At 42.2% G+C, this 19,592-nt stretch overlaps 1 protein-coding gene across 3 annotated transcripts in view; it reads right to left on the bottom strand.

Annotated features, from left to right (window-relative positions):
• nf1a (neurofibromin 1a) overlaps positions 1 to 19,592 on the bottom strand; it is a 282,226-nt gene that overhangs the window by 30,237 nt on the left and 232,397 nt on the right. For all 3 annotated transcript variants that reach the window (XM_028569967.1, XM_028569974.1, XM_028569961.1), the window contains 6 exons: positions 10,933 to 11,212; positions 10,544 to 10,758; positions 10,318 to 10,379; positions 10,091 to 10,232; positions 9,243 to 9,344; positions 8,160 to 8,300 (listed from right to left, as the gene is read on the bottom strand). In XM_028569967.1, the coding sequence (XP_028425768.1) occupies positions 8,160 to 8,300; positions 9,243 to 9,344; positions 10,091 to 10,232; positions 10,318 to 10,379; positions 10,544 to 10,758; positions 10,933 to 11,212 (942 nt within the window). The remainder of the gene's footprint in view (positions 1 to 8,159; positions 8,301 to 9,242; positions 9,345 to 10,090; positions 10,233 to 10,317; positions 10,380 to 10,543; positions 10,759 to 10,932; positions 11,213 to 19,592) is intronic.

Consider the following 19,592-nt stretch of genomic DNA (forward strand, 5'->3'; position numbering starts at 1 on the left):
GGAATGGCTGTGAATGCAGGCCATTGGTTGAGACTATGGCCACGGGATTCGCATATAAAGTACGTACCATGTCAATGAATTTGGCTCCAAACAAAGCCTCTCCATTACTTGCCACAAGTAGTTCCACTCTAGGCGGTCAAAAGCCTTTTCCGCGTCCAGTGATAAAACTGCTGCCGTTGTTGGAAGGTTTTTGGCTTCTTCTATTACATGGAATAATCTGCGTATATTGTCTGCAGCGCGACGCTTTGGTATGAACCCTGATTGGTCGGGGTGGACTAGTTTCTCAATAAAGCATTCTAGGCATAGTGCCAAGACTTTGGAATAGAGCTTAATATCCGTCCCAATGAGGCTGATGGGCCTGTAGTTTGAGAACTCCGTAGGATCTTTGCCCTTTTTGTGTATGACCAAAATTAGTGCAGTGTTGGTTTGTTGATGAAAAGTACCCCAGAAGTTCTGATGGAATTCGTCCAACCCTGGTGTTTTCCCTTTCTTAGCTGTTTTTAACGCTGATTTAAGTTCCTCTAACTTTATAGGTTGACCCAGTTGTTGTCCTCTGGGTCAAGAAGAGGCAGGTTTAGCTCTTTCAGGAACTTTTGGCACTGTCAGATCCGGATTGCAGGAGGATTCATACAACTTTGAATAAAAGGATTGGAAATTGTGATATCTTTAGGATTCGTTGAGATACCTCGGTCCGTGCAGATGCTGTTGATAGCAGCTCTGGATTCGCTTTTTTTAAATTTCAGAGCAAGCAATTTGCTTGGTTTACAATCATTAAAATTTTAATTTTGCCTCACTCTGTGCATTATGAATTCAGCTCTCCTTTTTAGCAAATCATTTAGCTCTGCTCAATTTGTGACTAAAAGAGTATGCGTAGATTAAAAAAAACTTTAAAAAAAAAAATCTTTAGAGGCTGTTCTAATGATTTACAAGGTTCTTCCAACTCTGCAATCCTTGCCCCTCTCTTTTTCTTCAAATTGACTGCAAAGGAAGATGTGAAATATCTAATAAATCCTTTAGTGGCTTGCCAAATGTACGCCGGGTCCTAAACTGAGTCAGTATTGCTTGATATAAGCCAGCTTGGCTCTAAACTCTGTATCAAAAGCTGTGTTTTGGAGAAGGGAATTGTTAAATTGCCATCTCCTAGATCTTTCTCCTAACATATCACAACTGAATGTGGTTATCAGCGCATTGTGATCAAACAGAATTGCTCGTTCTATTGCTATCGTGTGGAACATTGCCTTAAGTTCACTGGAGCACAAAATACAATCAATGCAGGAATGGGTGAGGTGACGTGTGGAAAAGAACGTGTAATCCTTGCGAGTAGGATTGTGCATCCTCCATATGTCTGTAAAATGGTGGGATTCCACAACTGCTTTAAACATGTCTGATATGCGTTTTTGGGCTTTCGTGTGATTGACCCCTGATCTATCCTGGTTTAAATCTAGTACTGCATTCATGTCTCCCCCTATACTTAGTGAATATTCATTGAGAGAGAGCAATTCATTGGTTAGGCGTGGGAAGAAACTTTCATCATATGTAGCCGGTGCATATACCGAGACAAAGGCTATTTTCCTACTCCTTATCATGGAACATATATAAGATATCCTGCCTGAAGAGTCTTTACTGCTTTTGTCTACGGTAAGTGCAGATTTCCTGCAACACGATGGAGCCCTTGGTTTTGGTGTTGTCACCAGATGAGGCAAGAACCTTAAAGTATTTATTTTGTAGACAATTTACATCTCTTATGTAAGTGTGACTTTTGTGTAAGTGCCATGTCTATGTTTTTCCTTCTTAAATAATCCAGGAATTTAGCTTGTTTGATTGGCCCGTTTAGCCCCCTGATGTTAACTGAAAGGATTGAAAGCTCAGCCATCTTCAAAACTGAAACGCATACTTGTCTCGAGTACCCTACCGGATTTTGCTGACAAATCTGTACCAAAAGGTTGAACTGTTAGCTCTGAGCAAGGTGTAACAAAAACATAAAATGTAAAATAAATCCCCTAACTCTCTGAGGCCGCAGACTCCCTCCCCTATTTGTAAGATGCGTGACCACATCAAACGCAGTTTGCGCAAAACTCCAGCTCACAACTACACCTCCTGTCTTAAGTCACAGGTTAATTGAAACAGGTCTAGTGGATTCTTATGTTAAACATGAACAATATTGTAAACACCTTCAAACAGTTTCTGGACTAAGCTGTGTGAGAAACAGACCAATCTAGTTGGAGTAATAAGCAGACTATGAGCTGAACAGACCGTATGACCACATGTTCTTTCAGTCTAGCTTAATTGTTAACAAACATAAACCGTAAACTGACCAGCCAGCATTTATCATGTATTTTCAGTCTGGTTAAGTGTCCCTTTAAAACTTGGATTCAAAACTTACATACAGTATCCTTAAGATTACCAGCCAGCATTTGTCATGTATTTTCAGTCTGGTTAAGTGTCCCTTTAAGCTTAGTTACGAACTTACATAGCGCATCCTCAGGATTCATCATGTTCTCTTTTTTTCAGCCCGATTAAGTGTCCTCAAAAACATAGACTGTAGACTGAGTAGCCAGCATTCATTATTCCTTACAGCCTGGTTAGGTGTCCCTCCAACGGTTGGTTTCAAAACTTACACACAGCGTCCTCCAGTCAAACTCAGTACAGTGGCCCAAATACCGTTAGTCCACAGGTGCTGAGTCCTCCAGTCGCGGCCCCCGGCATGGAATCAAAGTCTCACGGTCGTTCTCTGGTTCCTTGCGGCGCGGGACGGTCCTCTTCTTCTAATTCCAATCAGAAAACACCGGTCTTCACAGCTGCAGAGAAGGCGAACTCTCTCCCCCCGCGGGTCGTTCCCAGGGCAGCAGATGAACGAGTCCGAGTTGCGTTCAGCGTGTAGTGCCAGCTCGTGTTCAGGAAGCCAAAGCCGCTGGATCTTGAGTGTGACGCAGACAGATTGGTCGGGCTCACATACCATGCTTTCCTGCTTCTCAGGTTCTGCCCCAATCACTCCTTTCACGGAGTTTAGTTACTGTCTGCGAGATAATCGCGGTAAATCAGCTGTTAGCCACTAGAGTGGTTATAGTGGCTGTTTCCCTCGGTAAGTCAAAAGTCTCAGTCTGTCCTAACTACACGTGTGGTCCGACCTGAGGGGCTGAGGGAAACTGGTCATTTTCGATAACTAAGATCAGAGTGCCTCTTTTTTCTTTAAACTTCTTCTCTTTCTTCTTTTACTAACACACACACACACACAGGCTAGCCGCGTAGCTCCCGAGCTAACGCTGCTAGCTTAGCTACGTGAAATCGGCTTATGTTTGTACAGAGCTAACACAGGAACTACCATATCGGCTAAGCGTGCGCATTGCCTAGCAACCCCCCCGGCTTCTTCAGCCCCTCCTCGTGCACCCAGCACCACTATCGCCCTCTTGAGGCTAAATAGTTATGTGCAGCTCACCGGAGTAGCCATTTTTGGTAGTCGCCTGTTAGAACTACATTTCGAATACGTAATAGGATAGCGCTACAACCAGGCAGAGCAACGAAGAAGGTAGCAGAGCTAGTTGATAGATTAAACTTTTGCCGTATCTGGTCGGCAAAACTCCGAACACATCTTTTTTTAAGAATGATTTCTGTGCCGTTCTTTGTTCTTTTATCAAAGAAAAGCTTAACTCCAAGTCTTCCAGAAGTCAGCTGTTCCCAGCAGCAGCAGCCATAAGCCCCGCCCACCGACTCTATACACAATGTGATTGGCCTGACCAAAATTTGGTTTTTCCAGCTTGAAAGTCAACAGAGAGTGCCTAGACGCCCCCTGGCTGCCAAATAAATTTGCTGCCACTAGGGGGAGTCTAGATTTCTAGGCTACCGAAAATCACTAAACAGTTACTGGCATACGTCTGTGACGTTGTCTATGAAAAAACAAAATTATATCCGCTGATACTCATTTATGTGGAAATGTTTCACATCTTTCACACAACTGTTTAATTCGCAGGCTACTTAATCTCTGTTAAACATTCCACTTAGGAAATACTTTCAGTCATCCTCTGTATTTCCCATAGATGAAATATCTTACTCGCGGAAAGTTACACGGAAATGCAGTAGTGTCTAGAGTCTTTAGTTGCTGAAGCTCAGACATCCATGGTGCACAGGAGGCGGGACGCAAGGACCCATCTCCCCAGGAACAAACGCTGTGTCGGGGGGGGGCTAACTCATGTGATGCGTCATTAATCCCGTGGATGATTTGTAGGCTATAAAGTGAACAAGGTGTACCCGGTCCACCAAACAATGGGCCGTCTTGACTGTCTTAATTCTGCACACTGTAGTCCTATTTACTATTTCATTATTTCATCCATGCGTGGCACAGCGGATCTGTGCACACGTCACCTGCCGTGGAGACGCGGGCCTCACTAACATCTCTTCTGAGTCAGGTCTCCCTCGCGCTGGACTCAGTTTCACTGAGCTACTAACACTTAATAAATAAAATAAATGGCATTACATCAGTGAGTTCAAACTGCTTATTATGCGTAATTTGGACTGACACCGACATGTATGTTGTTCTGTAAGTGGTGTGGCGCTGCCATTATTCTCTTGCTTTCCACTTCGACATTAAACATATATATTTTTTTATTATTCTGCCATGGTTCGGTGCATTCACCGCCCGGTCACCATTTGCCACTCTGGGCATTTTCTTTTATTGTTTATCCAAGATGACAAACCTCCAAACAGAAACAACAGCTACTCTGGATGGTATTGCCCTGGCCTCCAGCACTACTGTCAGAAATTTAGGAGTCATTTTTGATCAGGATATATCCTTTAATGCCAATCTAAAACAAACCAGCGCGTGTTCTCACAAGAACTAAGAAAAGAGATCATATTTCTCCTGTATTAGCTTCTCTGCACTGGCTTCCTGTTGAATCCAGGATTGAGTTTAAAATCCTTCTGTTGACCTACAAAGCTCTAAATGGTCTAGCACCATCATATCTAGAAGAGCTCCTAATACCCTATTGTACCACTAGAGCACTGCGCTCCTAGAATGCAGAGTTACTGGTGGTACCTAGAGTCTCTAAAAGTAGAATGGGAGCAAGAGCCTTTAGTTATCAGGCTCCTCTCCTATGGAACCAGCTCCCGATCTGGGTTCAGGGGGCAGAAACTGTAATCGCTTTCAAGAATGAACTTAAAACTCTTCTATTTGATAAAGCTTATAGTTAGGGAGTGAGGAGTTGCAGTGTTCACCTAACTGGCCCACCTGTTTCTCTTCATAATTGTTGGATTAATAATACATAACAAAGTAGAGGGAGGCAGGCCAGCCAAGCCCGATCCGGCAGGGGGAGAGTTCTAAGCCCGAAAAAGCTACCTCTCCTTATGACCTGTCTCTCTTAGTTACGCTGTTATAGTTACGCTGTTATAGTTCTAGACTGCCGGGGGACTTCCTTCCTTTGACACACTGAGCTGCTCTCTCCTCTCCCTTTCTATTACTATTTGTGTGTATCCAGTCCCAGCAATGCTTGTTACTAATCCTAGCTTCTGGGGAGTTTACTCCCCGGAGTCCTTATGTTTTTTCCCCCAGCGTATTTCCTTGGAGAACGTTGGCACCAAGATCCTGGTTCCAGCTGTTGCCGTGGTCCTGCTGCACTCCCTGCTGAGCTCAGCGGTGCCCTGCAATGTCATGCAGCTTCCTGTTGAACCCTGCAGCTTCCCGCTACATCCAGTCACTGTTCCATTATTAACGTGACTATTATCGCCACTGTTCATCACACCCCCAACCGGCCCGTCAGACACCGCCTACCAAGAGCCTGGGTCTGTCCGAGGTTTCTCCTCGGACAGACGAGTTTTTCCTCGCCACTGTCGCACTGCTTGCTCTTGAGGGAATTACTGTAATTGTTGGAATTGTTGGGGCTTTGTAAATTATAGAGTGTGGTCTAGACCTACTCTATCTGTAAAGTGTCTCGAGATAACTCGTTATGATTTGAAACTATAAATAAAATTGAATTGAATAGAACATTTTTTTCTCGCCTCCACCTCCGCGATCAGCACCTCAACCTCAGTCAGTGAAGTTTTTCTTTTCTCGTCTGCAGCGGGATAACCCGTTGTGATTGGACAAAGAATGACGTCGGGGGCGTATTTATAGTAATTTCCATATTCATTTATGGGAGGAGGCAAGGCGGGGTCAGTCACTCATTCATGTGCGCTCAATTTCACGTTGATTGTGATGTATAAAGGAAAGGTGCGCAGGACCTGGCGTACGACCGGTTTTATACATGGGAATATTTCTGTGCGTAGGTACTTTTCAAGTTTTGGCCGTACGCCATCTTCTGGTATGAAAGCTGCGCAGTCTTTTATACATGAGGCCCCAGCAAACTAAGATAAACAGTTAGACTAAAAACCGACAGCTTTTGTTTTAGCTTGTTTGTAAAAATTTGCTATTTGCAGAGTAGAGCTTTGTTTGCGTAAAACAGCGCGGTGGACAAGAGTGGACTGAGCAGACAGAGCAGATTGAAATATCGCTTTCTACATGTTTATGCCGGTCTACACAGGTGAGTGCATTGATAAGTATTGACTTTTTACTCAAGAAGGTTTAATTGTAGCCTATTTACAGAAAAGAGACTAGTGTGAGTTCATCTGCCCCAGCGGCCGTTGGTAATCCTCTCTGTATCGTTCCCAGTCAGGTGCTTCATGTTTTAACGCACACACATCTCGGCTCAGCTGTATGTGTGGAGTTCGGGCATCACTGTACAGAATCCCAGCATGTGAATAGAGATGCAAATGCAGGGCGCTGGGTTTTTGCTCTAAATGCTTGAAATCATAAATAACAGAACGCATTTTTTCCTTTTTACATTTTGTGAATTCATGATTATTCTGCAGGCCAGACTAAAAGCTCTGGCGGGCCGGATGTGGCACGCGGGCCACCAGTTGACGTTGGCTGGCCTAGGATATAGTAAAAAAATATATATCTCTGAGAAAACTCCTTCACTTGTTTTCAACAGCAATAACAGACTGATTAAAAGAGAAAGAGGACGCCCGGATAGCTCAGTTGGTATGTATAGAGGTTTGACTCCGACCTGCGGCCCTTTCCTGCATGTCATTCCCCCTCTCTCTCCACTTTCATGTCTTCAGCTTTCCTATCAAAATAAAGGCCGAAATCTTTTAAAAAAAAAAAAAGAAAGAAAGACATAGGGAGACAGAGGGAGCCCTGGTATTTGTTAGTTGCCTTATTTCTTTTGAAAAGCGCTTTGTGATGTTCTGCACTTAAAGGTGGAATAAAAAAAGTTACTTACCTACTGTGTTTGGCAGATCTGTAGTACCAATAGCAGTGATTTTATATAAGTGGCCATTTTGATTCCGACAAAGGTGCATCTGCATTGATACTACATTAAAGAGAAACTTAACATCCCATTTTTGCTTTAATACAACCTCTTCACATATTCATAGAATGTATTTGAATGTAATTACAACCACTAGTAGTGGTAGTAACCTAACTATATTAGCTTTAGCCTGGCTGGTAGCAGCTTTCTGGCATATCTGCAGTGAAAAATGGCCACGAGACGTCGTGATAACGTTGGATTAATCAGGTGATTTATTTTGTCTTTGCAGCAAACATAAAACAGTGCTACTGTAGGTTCACTACCCATGGAAAAGCACGTGCATAACTGTGTCTGCGGCAGTTGCCGCTTACGGTACTTTTCTACACACGGGAGAGCCTAACTTCCCATAACAAACCCTGTTGACTAACGTTAAGTCACATACACACGTTGCCCACATGGCCACCTGTCTTAAAAGGGTAGGTTCAGCCAGTAAAAATTTGCTTTTCTATAAAAAAAATTGTAGCGTTAACATTGCACATCCTGCGATGTGACTATCGCACATGCGCACATCGTGATGTAGACGATGAAACAAAAATAGACCTTGTCTATAAAAGGCAAATGACAAAAATTGCAATGAGCACTATAGAGAGGGACCAAAATCAAATGATAGTATCAGAACGAGACTTTACATATGGATTTGAATACACTGTCACGCATGTCCTTGAAAACCTCAGTGCAGCCTGAGTAAGCTGTCCAAACCCAAATAAGTATTATAAGAACTGTAATGGCTTTCAGTTCACACAACATCAAACTGTGGGGATGTATGAACCAAGGAGACCTTGTGTCCTCATGGGTACATAGTTGTATTCATATGCATTTTACCTTGTCGTAGAAGACACGCATTGTGTCCAGAGTGTGGAGGTTCTGCTCCAGCAGGGCTGTTCCAGCAGAGTAGAGGTTGACTTCATCCAGCTGCAGCACAGCTACTGCCACCCAGAACAGAGCTTTGTGCATTGGAGACTCCTGCAAACACACAGGGTTCAGTATCTTGACCTAGGACTTGCACTTTGACATGTAGAGATGCAGGGGCAAGGGATTGGACCGACCCACAGCCGCCGACAACGCCAAGTCTCTGATCATTTAAATAATTTAGAACTAAATTAGAACTTTATGAAATACAAAAATAATCTTATTTGATTTAGTTTAGCATAGATATTGCACTTTAGATTAGTATACAATATATCCACGACGTTCCACTTCCAGAATTGCTCTGTTGCCGCCGGATTTCACTCTTTTCGGCCGGATGTCACGTACCTACCGCTTTTTTTTGGTTGGAATTTTAAAATCTGGTTGATTCATGACGACTATGGTTAACTGCTCCTCAAATCTCTGCCAGGTAAATCCAGACAGCTGGCTAGACTATTTGTCCAATCTGAGTATTATGTTGCAGGACTAAAACAATTTTTGAACGCAACATGTTCCAACAAAACAAGTTCCTTCCCGAGGCTATTTTGCAGTGGCACAGCCTGGTGCTTAGCGCCACCCATGACGATTGTGATTGGTTTAAAAAAATGCCAATAAACCACAGCACGTTTTTCTCCCATCCAGGAATACTGTGTGGACTAGCCAGACCCTCCTCCGCAGCGCTGTGGGGAAAGGTCTGGCAAACTCAAACCTTAACTCAGTAGAAAACTGAGAATGGAAACTTGCCACACAGTCTGTGTAATTCACTTATATTTTCAAACCAGTCAGTTGGATTGGAAGTCAGAGGCACAGCAGGCATGCAAATAGTACAAAATTCAATATAGGAACAATTTCAAGTCTAAACGTATTACTTCAGTTCATGAATTTGATAAAACTGAGAAATATAGGCAAAGACTACCTTTCTTCCCAAATTAAAAGCTGCAGATAAAGAAAATGCATTTTGCTGTGGCTGGAAGTCGATCTACTACAGTGGTAATATACCTTGCTGAGTAGAGGTTGCAGCTTGGTCAGAGCAATGACTGTGGCCTCTATTAATACTTGACTGTTGTAATTGTCCGGCCCTTTCAGACAGCTCTCCAGTCCCTGTGATAAAGATGGGAGTGCAAGAAGGAGCAAGTGGGAAGGAGAGGTGGGACATGATTAGCTGTTACAAATACAAATCCAAGTAATACATTCATGTATATAATAATTTAAGAAAATACCATGAAGAAAGGTTTTGATCAAAATATGTTCTAATCATTTTTAACAATCCTTATATAAAGGCCTAAAGGTTCATTTTTAGTGATATACTTGAATGTAAATACATTTTTTTTTACCACTAGCCCTCTCACTCAGTAGTTTTAGTTACGGCAGTATTTATGAACCAGTGCAATGAAATCTTGTTTATATGTGCACTCTGTATGTACAGTTGATGACAATAAAAGCTATCTATCTATCTATCTATCTATCTATCTGCAACCATAATGGCATCTTTTTGCAATTTCAGAATAATATTGATGTAAATATCAACCAGATTTGAGAAAAACAACTATATACTTTATCCTAGTTTTCAGGACAGAGGGGTGAAGAAAATCTTTGACCTTTCGGAACAATACTTAATAATAATAATTTCAAAAATAGATGACCTCAGAATAACTTAAATTTAAATGTACTTTATTTGCATGACATTTGTGTTGTAGCCTAACTTGACAATAGCACAGTGTTAGTGGACATATGTACTGTACTGGGCGCCTTCTATTGATTTTTAATGAACTGAAACACATGCCATATTTAAAGGTAAGAGTATAGGTTTGGCAGAGAGAGTCATATGAGTGAATGTGCACTCTCACCCGGTCTATGCTGAGCAGAGGGCTGGCCTTGCTGAGGATTCGGATGATCTGTTTGATCTGGCTGTGGCTCACCCTCTTACTGATGCAGCCAAACACGACCAGCGCTCTCGGCTGGAGAGATGGGTTGTACTGAAATGCAAACCTGAAATCCAAATACACATTGTTGCACACTGTAAATGCATGTTCTTAACACTGATGCTTCAAAATAAGATAGAGGAGGTGCATACTTCTGTGCGAGCTCTGTCCACTGGTCTAACCACTTGCAGGCTGGGATGTCCCTCATACAAGCCTGGAGAAAAGAAAATGGAGAGCAAACCGATTAAAAGAAACTGACAGATTTAGCAAGCCAACTTTTGCTGGGATCTTTGGATTTTCCTATTTGAAATAAATGCACTGGTAGGACAAAGAAGGAGTGAAAACCAGATGTCTAGTTAGCTTAATTTCTCAGCTGACCTCCATGATCTCCAGTAAGGCCTCAGTGACAGTCTCCAAGGAAGACAGGGCAAATGTCTCCCTCTCATAGGAGCCTGGTGAGAAGGAGCGGTCTCTGTAGCTGGAGCGGAAGGCGATGACTGCGGCTGACTTGACTTTGCTGATGCCAAACAGCAGGTAGAACTTGGGCAGGGAGAACTCAGTCAGGCTTAGCCTCAGTACCTGCTTTGTCTCCTCTGAAATCATTAAACACATTTATTTTGATAGGAAACAAAACTCTGGCTTTCAAATTGCTCTCATATTAGTCATCTACACCATTCCCATGTAAGATTGTTGAATTTAACACATTTATTATCCATACTACAACAGAAGGCTGCTGACCTAATCAAATGGGTATAGTAAGATCTCACCACTGAAGTTGAGCTGCGAGCAGGTGCAGAGGGAGTGGATGATGTTGATAACCAAACCGTGGGTGGAGGCCCTAAGGGACAGCGGCCCAGTGGCTACCAGCAGGGTCACCACGTGGAACAGGTATGGCAGGTGGGCTGCAACATCCAGGGAATTGTTGAAGGACAGCATGAGCATGTAGCGGGCCAAAATGGCTATGTCGTCCCACATCAGGTGCTGCTCCAATGTGGGCGTTGGCGACAGACACGTCTTGTCTATGATCTTACACATCCGACCAATAACCTGCGACAAAGAATAGGAGAAGACCAACATTGAAACACTACAAACAAGAACCAAACTTTTCATATCATTCTCAAAACTGATGATCACAGATGGGAAAATAAAACATTACTTGGCCAATAGTTAAGCCTTTCTTGATATCAATCAATTCTAAGCAGGCAGCTATAATGACATATCCTATACGGTATAATTACACTACATGTCCATACTAGACGACCAAATCCATCATAAATCTTACCTCACCTGGATTCTCACCAAGATTTTTATATTAGTGTTTTTGAGGTGGAATGTTCAAAGCTAGAGTGGGGAACTCAGTTCAGTTAGAGTGAAAAGCAGCTTTAACTTCTTCTGACCCGGAATATCCACACAGGTGTTTTCAGTTAATCTGTCTGATTAGACCTCTTTCCATGACTGTGTGGGTGTATCGACTGACATCTACTGTTAGCTCTGTGGCACCTGTTAGGGCAGGACAAATGACACATTTATCATTCTTGGTAGATCAAGAAAATTTGTGTGTGTGTAATAAATTCCCATCAAAGCTCTGGCCAAGCAATAACCAGAGCAGAGGTCTAATCAGCCAGAATAACTGAAATCACCCATTTTCAGAGGCTTAAAAAATTGTCCTAAACTTGCTCTAATTCCCACAATTTTCACTCTTCATCATCGGCGTCGCCGGGTAATGTTTCTGGGGCTTCAGTCCCAAATGTTTTGACTGTAGCAACAAATGTAAATGTAGGCAACACAAAGTTTAGGTGCACAACAATTTTGCTAAAATTTTTTTGAAGTTTCCTTGGCATGACGTTAACAGTCTATGGTTTAGGCTCAAACACACGGAGCTCTAAAGCAGACCAGTCCGTCGTTTTGTGTTTACTCTCTCTGTAAGAATAGAGATAAGCAGCGCGGCTGGTCCATGTAGCAGCTTCAGGTAATTATAAATAACACGCTCTGCTGTGGGCATGCTTCGACAGTGTCGTCTGAACTCGTCTGAATGTATTTCTGCTGTAGTTTTGGTTTTCCACCTCCGATAAATAGCAGCGTTCAGAAGCTTCCCTAAACTTTGTCTCATTCAGAGACCAGCGACCAAAATGAGGATCTCTGTGTCTGTCAGACAAAATGAGATACTACCATATCAGCAGAGCAATAACATAATGCTATAGTGCAGGTGGATTTTTTTCTTGAAGTATTGTGAATTTAATCTTCTAATATTATAACTTTATTTGTTCTCAAAAAATTACAACTCTCTAAATTTTGGGGAACACAGATGGGATGAGTTATATTGGTAACCCTTCCTTTTACAGTCCCCTAATAACCAAGTATTATCTTGCTGTAACACATCTGAGCTTAGGTGAATAAGTGCCACATTTAAAGAGGTTACTTCCCAACAAAAAACTCAGGGGAAGGAAGAGTAAATTATGCCTACATGAGGGTTGACTCAGTAGAGATAACATTAAATTAAAAATGTTGATCTACTGGAGAATAAATAGTTGAAGGCAATACAGAATGCCTGAGGGCCTTACTACTGTATATTATTTACAATGATTTTTTTATATTCAATTGTCACCTGTGTTTTCCTTTACATAAACTTGTCTCAAGCTTAAACTGATGCAGAAAAAGATAAAAATAGGTGCATACAATTCACCAGAATGAAAGAAATTAAGTGTAATGCTCAAATTGTCTCCCCACAAAATCGGGAAACAAAACCTATGCCTTTGGGTTGCCAGGTCAGTTGAAATTAGTCCAGATGTTTGCGCCATCTTACCAGGGGGTTGGGTAATGGCACAATTTGCAACATGGCATCATGACTTTGCGTAAATATACACGCCACTTTCATAAAGCCATATGGCGTGTTATTTTACGCATTTTCAGCTATCCACGTGTATGCCTACGCTGTATACAGCTGATGTAAACATACCCACCGGAAATTAGATAGCCCACAGCACAATCTACTAACCAAGTCTTTAACCAAAAATATGCATTACGTTCTTTGCGAAACAAGGGACCATAATGTTAATTTCTACTGGCAAGCTACCCAACATTATCTACAAACTGGGCAGCTGAAATGAACATACACTGGCTATCAAAAAGTTTGGCAAGCCAATCACCATTTTTGTGATCTGCTCTGTGTGTCCGGGCTAAGCCCATGAACCTCTCCAAGTCCCAGAAACGCCTTGCTCTTCATACATCTTTTTAGGAAAGAAATAGTAGAGATTCAATTCAATTTTATTTATAGTTTCAAATCAAACCCTAACAGAACCCCAACAAAAGTTAGCTCAGGATACTTTACAGATAGAGTAGGTTAAAACCACACTCATTATACTACTTTACAGAGACCCAGTAATTCCCCAAATTGACATTCAACAAAATCTCACAATCTTTAAAACAAAGCAACACACAGTGGCAAGTAATGGAGAAGCTTGGTTTGGGAGCCAAATTCATTGACATGGTATGTACTTTATATGCAAATCCCACAGCCATAGTCTCAACCAATGGCCTGCATTCACAGCCATTCCGCATTGCACGGGGCTCGAGCCAGGGATGCCCGCTATCTCCCATGCTATTTGCGATCTCTCCTGAACCGTTAGCCCAGGCCATAAGGCAAAATAAAATATGTAATGTCCAGATTAAATCCAATAACAACTCAATATCATTATTTACAGATAATATTTTACTGTACATATCTGACCTTGAGGACTCCGTTCCAAAAATTCTTAAGATCTTTAACGAATTAGGCTCAATCTCAGGCTATAAAATAAATTGGAATAAATCTAATCCGCTCCTGTTGAACAACAAACAGGTGACATCAGCTATTAATGATACAATACCAACCAACGACATGGGAGGCCTGGCCCTCCCCAACCTTAAAGTGTACCATAGACAATTTCGTTTTTTTTATAACCTTATTTTGAAGTGGCATAGTCCCTCATTAACAGCTATAAGAACCATGTGGGAACAGGATCTAGGTTTTGCCTTCACAGATCACACGGATACACTCTACCTCCATGTGAGCCCAACATGCTCTTGTGCAATTTAAAGTAGTACATTGTCTCCACATATCTAAAACCAAACTAGCTCATATGTTCCCTGTCGTCAACCCGACTTGATAGCTGCAAGAGCGAACCTGCGTCACTCTTTCACATGTTCTGGATGTGTCCCACCCTGACCCACCTGATCATTATGGCTTTCAATTTGGTGAAATTCCAGTTGTATACTTACTATAGATATATGGTGATATGTAGGCCTGATGCAAAATATTATATTGCAGCTCTTTATATTTGTTACAAATCGAAATTTTGGAGGGCAATCTCATCCCACTCATCATTATCTATCGCCTGCTGGCGGTGAGTGGTGCGTTCAAGGAGCCGCGGCCAATCAGAAATCCCGAACTCAACGAAGGTGTGAGAATTCGTCATTGCAGTTCTCAAGCCCTCCACCAGTCTGCCATTTTCCTCATGTCTTGGAGGTACAATCTCCATTTTTGAGACTCCTTTGTTAGGAGTGAGGGGTCACAGGCTGGTGACTTCCCTACAGGCCGCTCTCTGGCCTCAGGGGAAGCTTCCGGCCTCACAGAATAGTCTTGATTATAACTGTTAGGTTCCAACATTACTGTCATACATTAAATCAGAGTAAACTTTTTCTGTTTTAGATCAATAAATATTAAAATATTTTTTGCATTTGTTGAATGTCAGAATCGAGCAAGGGAGAATTTTTATGTATTTTTTTATTACTTTCATCAAAGTCAGAAGTATACATACACTAAGTTTATTGTGTCTTTAAACAAAAAGAAAACTCCAGATGATTCCATTCTGACCTTAAGAAGCTTTTGATAGGTTAATTGATTCCATTTGAGTTAATTGGTGGCACACCTGTGGATGCATATAAAGGCACACCTCAAACACAGAGCCTCTTTCTTTGACAACATGGGAAAATCAAGATAAATCAACCAAGACATCAGGAAAAGAATTGTGGACCTCCACAAGTGTGGCTCATCCTTAGGTGCAATTTCCAGATGCCTGAAGGTCCCACGTTCATCTGTTCAGACAATAATACGCAAGTATAAAAAACATGGGAATGTACAACCATCATACCGCTCGGGAAGGAGACGGATTCTGAGTCCCAGAGAGGAACGTTTTTTGGTGCAAAATCAATCCCAGGACAACAGCAAAAGACCTTGTGAAGATGCTAGCTGAAACTGGTAAGACAGTGTCATTATCCACAGTAAAACGAGTCCTGTACCACCATGAGCTAAAAGGTTACTCTGGGAGAAGAAAGCCATTACTTCAAAACCACCATAAAAAAAGCCAGACTACAGTTTGCAACTGCACATGGGGACAAAAATCTTAATTTCTGGAGACATGTCCTGTGGTCTGACGAAACAAAAATTGAACTGTTCGGCCATAATGATAAACGGTATATCTGGAGGAAAAAGGGCGAAGCTTTGAAGCCTGAGAACACCATCCCAACTGTGAAGTATGAGGGTGGTAGTATAATGTTGTGGGGCTGCTTTGCTGCAGAAGGGACTGGTGCACTTCACAAAATAGATGGCATCATGAGAAAAGAAAATTTTGTGGATATATTGAAGCAACATCTGAAGACATCAGCCAGGAAGTTAAAGCTCGGGCGCAAATGGGTCTTCCAAATGGACAATGACCCGAAGCATACCTCCAAATTAGTTACAAAGTGGCTTAAGGACAACAAAGTCAAAGTATTGGAGTGGCCATCACAAAGCCCTGATCTCAATCCCATAGAAAATTTGTGGGCGGCACTGAAAAGACGAGTGCGAGCAAGAAGGCCTACAAACCTGACCCAGTTACACCAGTTCTGTCAAGAGGAGTGGGCCAAAATTCCAGCAAACTATTGTAGAAAGCTTGTGGAAGGATACCCAAAACGGTCCAACATCTTCTCTATATTTGCAGTAACACTGTCCACAATAGCTTTGTCTCGTTGTTCACTTGGGTCCTCTTTGTCGGTGGGGTTGGTCCCGTACTCTGCCTCATCCTCCGGTTCCAGATCATCGTTTTGGCGATCGGTAGCACATGCAGCATTAGCTTTAACGTTAGCTTTCTTTTTGTGTTCTGATCTCTTCTTTCTACTCGATTCTGGGTGTGCAAAAAATGTGTCAAGTGACATTATGGAACAAACGTACACCCGACAAAACGGTCCACTGGTAGGAAAATTAGTTGAAAATTATAGTTTAAGGCAATTCAGCGGGGAGCTGATAACTTTACGTCTATTCGGGTCGGTGCATCACGTGATCCCCAACATCAGTTTTTCAAACAATTTCTGAAGTACTTCACCAGCAGATTGAGCCGAACCCTTTTACTGCAATTTTTGGCATTGCTCCCAATTTGGGTCTGCCTAAGGTGAAGCTGAAGGTATTGGCCTTGTCCTCCTTACTGGCACGTATGATTATATTACTCAAGTGGAAAGACTCTGTTCCTCCTTCCCACTCACACTTGATTAGAGACCTTGGCCCTCATTTATGAAATGTGCGTACGACCAAAAACAGGCGTAGGCGGGCGTACGCCGATTCCTACGCAAAGCTCGGCATTTATCAATTTGAACGTGAGCGTAGGCTGCAATAAAATCTCACGTCTGGTCTGAACTCGTGTACGCAAGTTTGGAGTCAGTGTGGCCTTGCGGTGCAGCATATAATCAGTTTAACAGGAGAAGTCATCAGTTGATCACGTATCAGCAATGGCAGATCTGGCTCTTTTAGAAGACCTCTATGCGCCGGTCTGCAACATTGTTTTAGCCTGGGGGGGTTCTGCACAACATCGCACAGGAAGACACAGTGTCATAAATGTAGCCAGATGACCCGAGGCGAAGGACACGCGCTCTCCCTCAGCTGTTGATCGTTCTGACGCATGAAAAAAAACAAGAGTAAAATAAAAGACACTGCATAAACTCCGCTACTGGGTGTTTATTTAAATAAGTAGGCTACACCTACATGTAGGCCTAAAAGATTGCAATAGAAGCCTGTATATTACTATTAGGGCTATAGAAAATGTGTAAAGGATGTAATAATTAAATAGGCTAAACTTCAGCTGGAGTTCGATTTACTACGGCAACACTGTTGACCGCATCAGTGATCTCTTTCATCCCGCATTCTTTCTACAGCCTTTAATACCAGTTTTCAGGCTGCCAAAAAGTACACGTTAGTGCAAATGAACCAGAGATATCAGGGTTTCAATCTCCACCTCTGAAAAGTGCCGCTTCTCAGCCGGATTACGTCTCGCCATGTCGTAAATTCTAGGGGCGAGGCCTCTAATCCGTGAATATATATGGGCGTGACATTTTAATAACGATCGTTTCCAGCCGCTGCATTTATCAATGAACGACCGTTCTTACGCTCGGATTGGTGTGATACGAACGTTTCATAAATCACACGTGAAGCCTGTCGTAAGATGATATCTGTACTCATATCTGCGCTGGTTTCTACGATAGGTTGATAAATGAGGGCCATTACGTCCTGTATGAATTCAGAGAAAATACGTTACACTACCCAGGGTTCTGAGGATAAATTTTACAAAATATGGCGCCCCTTAATGACATTTCTTTTTTTTTTTCAGTTATTTTAAGGTGTGTGTTTCTTTTTTTTGGTCATTCTGTACCTTCTCAACCTTTATGTTTCATGTATTATAATTTAGACTGTTTTTTAAATTATCTCTTGTAGTAATCCTTAATACAGGTTTGTTTGTAATTGGGTGGGAGGGTGGGGTATGGGGGGTATGTTCTGGTTAAAAAGGGGAAAATATGTATATTACATTGTACAGTAATTGTTTTTTGCAATTTTGTCATTCAATAAAAAAACCTTGAAAGAAAGAAAGTGTACCATAGAGCCTTTCAGCTACGGGCCCTCTGAGTGTGGATAGACCCCTCATCTACAGTCCCATGGAGAAAAATAGAGCAAAACCTCACTGGAAGTCTAAGACTGCATAACCTCGCCTTTGCAGGTGTGTGTCCAAAAATATGTATGCTAGCCTATGGCCCTATTATCACCAACACATTGACCAACTTTAAAGAGGTGGAAGAGCAACTTCGCTACACCATTAAGTGGCATTTGAACACCCCAATTTGGCACAACATGCATTTAATGTCTGGTAACAAACCTTTTGTTTATAACCAGTGGAGTGACAGTGACAGTATTTATACTCTAGACCAGTTATTCAATGGGGAAAGTATGTTGAGCTTTGAGGACCTGAGAACTAGCTTTGAGATCCCTAAGACATCCTTTTTCCTTTATCTTCGCTTTAGGTCAGCCCTAAAATGGATGTCTCGAGACTCACCCAATCATTGATTGTCCTGTGAGAGGATTGGTGTCCAGGATTCATGCTAAACTGGTGCAAGTTTCCGTAGGAGAACTCCCAACAGTAAAGAAATGGGAGCCAGAGCTGAGCCCAGAGGGGAATGTAATTAATTGGGAGACAGTTTGGGACATTTCCCACTGTTCCAAGAACCCAAATCACCAGCAGATCCACTTCAACATATGTCATAGGACATATTGCACACCTCAGAAGAAATACATCTCCAAAGGCATTCCTACTCCCTATTGCACGTTCTGTCAACCTGAACAAACTGGAACTTTTCTGCACATGGTCACGGAGTGTGAACAGGTGCATGAGTTTTGGAATAAAACAACATCAATAATATTTGATGTGATAGGATGTCGAATTTCTACTGACCCAATTGTTTTGTTACTTAATGACAACTCTATATTACATCTGCTTGGGAGACCGAAGAAAACCTGGCTAGCCGGCTCAACCGCGACCAAGAAAATGATAGCTCAGCACTGGCTCCCCCCCCACTCGCTTTGTGTAAAACAGTGGTTGGCGTATTTACTAGACAGTTATGCTTAAGCTCTCTACAGCAAGGATTAACAAAGCCAAGTCATCGACTATAGACCTATGGAGAAATGCAGCAGCACAAGAACTAGAGTTCCAAGAACTAGAGGAGAGCGACTAGGCAAGGTGTGATTTTTGATTCCTGTTATTGTTGTTTGTTGGTTTTCTTTTCCTCGAGACCGCAGAGGGTGGGGGGTGGGAGAGGGTTGTAATTGTGTTTGTATCATCATAAAAACAAAACAAAAAAACAAAGCAACAAAGACTTTTGAGGTGGATCTGGTCAACCCGCTTGGAAGAGGAAATCAAAGTATCGACTTGAACTTCCTGTTGCCAGTAGGTGGCGCTATAACTCAATATTGGCATGTCGATGTCTTCAGGCTGGGATTCCTGTCAAGCATGTAAAGTTTGGGGCATGTTAGTCTAGTTACAAAAAACTTCCTACATTAAAGCACATCTCCTGAAAATTGTCAAAAAGGCTCATAATTTGCACAGCAAATTCGATATAGCTTACTTCCTGTTAGATTTAGGGGATGGCTCCAAGA

Source organism: Perca flavescens, chromosome 3 (genome assembly GCF_004354835.1).
Source record: "Perca flavescens isolate YP-PL-M2 chromosome 3, PFLA_1.0, whole genome shotgun sequence".
Taxonomy (NCBI): Eukaryota; Metazoa; Chordata; class Actinopteri; order Perciformes; family Percidae; genus Perca; species Perca flavescens.